Source organism: Kryptolebias marmoratus, linkage group LG17 (genome assembly GCF_001649575.2).
Source record: "Kryptolebias marmoratus isolate JLee-2015 linkage group LG17, ASM164957v2, whole genome shotgun sequence".
In the NCBI taxonomy this organism is placed as follows: Eukaryota; Metazoa; Chordata; class Actinopteri; order Cyprinodontiformes; family Rivulidae; genus Kryptolebias; species Kryptolebias marmoratus.
This window is the reverse complement of record NC_051446.1, coordinates 11,208,993-11,213,313: the sequence shown is the minus strand read 5'-3', so window position 1 is coordinate 11,213,313 and position 4,321 is coordinate 11,208,993. Positions and strand designations below refer to the sequence as shown.

General features: G+C 46.8%; 1 protein-coding gene across 1 annotated transcript in view; it reads right to left on the bottom strand.

Moving 5' to 3' along the window:
- Positions 1 to 225: 225 nt before the first annotated feature.
- The window catches only part of aco2 (aconitase 2, mitochondrial), a 5,972-nt gene continuing 1,876 nt past the window's right edge, over positions 226 to 4,321 (bottom strand). The window contains exons 3-10 of the mRNA XM_017416092.3: positions 4,031 to 4,289; positions 3,847 to 3,939; positions 3,605 to 3,763; positions 3,316 to 3,466; positions 2,406 to 2,510; positions 950 to 1,041; positions 701 to 806; positions 226 to 542 (exon numbers count right to left, since the gene is read on the bottom strand). Coding sequence (XP_017271581.1) covers positions 241 to 542; positions 701 to 806; positions 950 to 1,041; positions 2,406 to 2,510; positions 3,316 to 3,466; positions 3,605 to 3,763; positions 3,847 to 3,939; positions 4,031 to 4,289 — 1,267 coding nt within the window. The 3' untranslated portion in view covers positions 226 to 240. The remainder of the gene's footprint in view (positions 543 to 700; positions 807 to 949; positions 1,042 to 2,405; positions 2,511 to 3,315; positions 3,467 to 3,604; positions 3,764 to 3,846; positions 3,940 to 4,030; positions 4,290 to 4,321) is intronic.

The following is a 4,321-nucleotide window of genomic DNA, read 5'->3' as shown; positions in this document are numbered from 1 at the left end:
AAGCGCTTACCCAGCACACTCCAAGCCAATCCTAGTGCTGCGTTCAGCGGCGTCTTGTTACGGAGCGCCTACGAACCGTTGAGCAGAGCTAAGCTAGCCTGGGTGCACTGAGGGAGCTTAGATGTAGATCTCACGGGAAGAAAGCGAGAATGAGTTGAGAGGGGTAGGTTGGCCGTGATATTGGATGGTGGGTGGAGCCACGGTCACAGCTCAACCTGTCTGTCACAGACAGACGTGATGTCATTGGAGCTTCCGTAGTTGGTCACGCTGAGGCGATTCCCATAGTGAAACACCGAGCGAAGTTAGAAAAAGAACCATTTTAGCCCCCACAACGTAATGGTAAGGGAGTGCGCTTGTTTGGCGTTTAGATGTGCCGAGGCTTACGTATCCGTCTCGTTCGATGGTGGCGCGAATCTGCTCCGAGCCAGGGGTGACGGTGAACTGAGCCTTGCACTTCAGGCCTTTGTCCAGAGCCTGCTTGGCCAGCGAGGCGGCGCGGCCCATGTCCTCGTAGCTGGAGTTGGTACAGCTGCCGATCAGACCTACGAGGTAAAAGCAACCAGAGGAGATTAAACCAGAAAGCTCCGTTTTCTATAAACCCAGTGATAGTAACCGTTTATGGAGTGTACAATCCAGAAAATGAATGGGAGAGGGGTGACTAAATCCTCGCAGCTATTTTTTTCAGTCCATCAGTTCTCACCAACTTTGACCTCCAGAGGCCAGCCACTCTTCTTAGCCACGGCACCGACTTCAGACACCGGGTGAGCCAGGTCCGGGGTGAATGGTCCGTTAATGTGGGGCTTCAGCTACAAACAAATAAATTAAAAAAAACATCTTAACTGCAATCTGCGGCCTAAACGAAACAGATGACACTTATTACAGGCAAGTTCATCTTAAATGATTCAATAACCGTTTAAAGATGTACTAAAGTTTCTGAAAAGGGACACACCTCATTCAGATTGAGTTCAATTATTTGGTCATACTTGCAGCCTTCATCTGGCACCAACAAGTCTTTGTATTCATCAGCTAGTTTGGAGATTTCTGAGGGAAAACGGTGAGAAGAACACTGATGAGATGCAGCAAACCTTACCTCCCCAACATTACGAGTCTTTACGGGAAAATTTGAAACCGCATACAGTGGTGTGAAACATTGTTTTCCCCACCCTTCCTGATTTCTTATTCTTTTATAGGCTTGTCAAACTCAAATGCTTCGGATCAAACAAATTTATATATTAGACAAAGATAAACACAAAAATTAATTTTTCAAAGGAACGTCTTTATTGGCTGGTTGGGCCGCCCCTTCGCAGCGACAACTGCAATCAAGCGTTTGCGGTTGCTGCCACTCATCCCTGCAGAATTGTTGTAATTTAGCCATGTTGGAGAGTTTCCCCGAGCATGGACCGCTGTTTTAAAGGTCATGTTACAGCATCTCAATCGAGACTTTGACTAGTTTTCATTTTGTCTTCCTTCAGCCCTTCAGAGGTGGACCGGCTGGCATGTTTTTGTTTTTGTCAATCATGGTCCTGCTGCAGAAGCCGAGTGCGCTTCAGTTTGAGGTCACAAACGGATGGTACGGTCTTCCAGGTCCCGAAGCAGCAAAAACAGCCCCAGACCATCACACTGCCAACACCGTAGATCACTGCTGGCGTGATGCTCCTTTTGTAAAACGCTGTGCTACTTTGACGCCAGATGCAACGGGACATACACCTTCCAAAAGGTTCGGCTTCTGTCTTGTCAATCCACAGAGTATTTCCCCCCAAAAAGTCCTGGGAATCATCGTCTTTCAGACCGTTTGGATGAGTCAGTGCTGAACTCTGGGGGTTGTTTTTGTCAGCTGGTCCACTCCTGGAAAGGTTCACCACTGTTCCATGTTTTTGCCTTGTGTGGATAATGGCCCTCACTGTGATTCGCTGGAGTCCCGAAGCTTTAGAAACAGCTTTCTAACCTTTTCCACAATAAATTACTTTGTTTCTCATTTGTCCTGCTGAAGTGATTTCTTGATTGAGAGCAGGTGGGACAAAAATCAGGCCTAGGTGTGGCTAGAGAAATTTAACTCAGCTCTCCAAAGATGTAATAAATCGCAGTTTTAACTGTGAGGGGGACAATCACAGGACCTTGTAAGTTGGGATTTTTTTTCCCCCTCTTAATTATAAAAACCTTCATTTAAAAACTGCTTTTTGCATTTACTTGTGTTATCTTTGTCTAATATTTACATGTTTTTTGATGATCTGAATCATTAAAGTGTGACAAACATGTCAAAGTGATCAGGATGGGGGTGGGGTGAAATGCTCTTTCACACCCCTGTAGTCTGAAACCCAACCTTTTGGTTGGATAACAACAGACGTGAGAATTTTCTTTACTTCTGCTCCAGTAACATGAAAGTGTTCAAAAAAGTCCAAACGTACGTCCGCGCCCGGTCTTCTCCAGGTACGTCCTCATGCGATGGTTGTAAGGAAACACGGAGGTGGTGGCGCCGATCTCTGCTCCCATGTTGCAAATGGTAGCCATTCCTGTGCAAAACACAGAAAAGTCAGTGTCAATAAGTTGTGCTGTTTGATTAGTTGCTTTAGTTTGCTGTGCGAAGTTAGCAGCCGTAGAAGTATCTGCTGGACCTGATTTGTGTTTCGATTTTTTAATGTTTCGCACTCAGAATGATCAAAAATAATAACTTCGTATAAACCTACAGCATGTCCGCTGGATCCAGCCCCAACAGAGGTTTTAAAGAGGTGTTTCTCTTTAATTCACAGCCCACTTTGGGTCTGATCAGTCCGTCTTTAATTAATGATCATGCACCACAGGGCCTTTAAGGTGGCTGTAATTAAACTTACGAAACCTGATCTCGATTCAGGAGCTCTGGACAATTATAAAACTATATTTAATCTCTCATTCAACTCAAAAATTCTTGAGAAAATGGTTCCAGATCAATTGTGTGAACATAAATAAACTGTTTGAGGAGTTTCAGTCAGGGTTTAGAGCTCATCATGAAACAGAAACAGCACAGCTGAAAGTTACCAATGATAATCTCCTGACCTCATACGCTACCTAATCATGGCGTTCCCCAGGGTTCAGTGCTTGGTCCTAAACGCTTTACTTTATATATGCTTCCATTTTAAATGGGATTACAATCAGAATTGAATCTAACTGTTTAACTAAATTAGATCGCATGTAATTTGCTATGAACTGGACCTGTTTCCTTTTTTTTTGCGTGAAGAAAAAGTGATGACTTTTGCTCAAATTGAATATTACAAGACTTAACAGCCCAAATTTAAATCACATTTAGATCATTTAAAAAAAAACAAGCATTTTATTTCTGACCAGTGCAGGAAATGGAGTCGACTCCCGGCCCGTGGTACTCTACGATGGCTCCGGTTCCTCCCTTCACCGTGAGGATGCCAGCCACCTTCAGGATGACATCTTTCGGAGACGTCCAGCCCGAGAGGCTGCCGGTCAGTCTCACGCCGATCACCTTAAAGGACGAGACGGGGAAACAGCTTGTGTTTAGGGACGGGCAGAGACAAAAGCAAAAAAAAAACATGGCGAGAGAGAGGGAGAGAGAGAACATGAAGAGACGTGGCGGAATGAATGTCTGAGAAAAGCCGCTCACTTTGGGACATTTGAGCTCCCAGGGGATTCCCGCCATCACGTCGACGGCATCAGCTCCGCCAACTCCGATGCAGATGGCACCAAGCCCGCCTCCGTTTGGCGTGTGGGAATCTGTGCCGATAAGCATCACTCCTGGGTAGGCATAGTTCTCAAGGATGATCTGTTTACATACAAAAAAAAACCAAAACAGTTAGTAGCTGGCGTTATAGCCACGATCAGAATAAACTCCAGCAGCGATAGTACCTGGTGGATGATTCCAGAGCCAGGTTTCCAGAAGCCAACTCCGTATTTCGCCCCAGCACTTGCCAGGAAGTTGTAGACCTCTTTGTTCACTTCCTAAGAGAAGGGATGTGCCCGCAGCTCAGTTCTGTGTTGCATTTCAATGCGAATAAAACGCAACACGTCGACAATTAGCCTCCCTCCGTACCTTTGCCCTGGCCAAATCCTTCGCTCCTCCGATCTGAGCCTCAATCAGGTGATCACAATGGATAGTGGAGGGCACGGCCACCCTCGGCAGGCCGCTGCTGATGAACTGCAGCATCGCCATCTGGGCCGTGGCATCCTGCATGGCCACGCGGTCGGGCCGCAGCCGCAGGTAGGTGCGGCCGCGATCAATCTCCTGGTGGTGGGGGTCGTCGAGGTGGCCGTACACGATCTTTTCTGCCAGCGTGAGCGGACGGTTGAGCCTGGAGGACGGGAGGGGGAGGGGGAGGGGGGG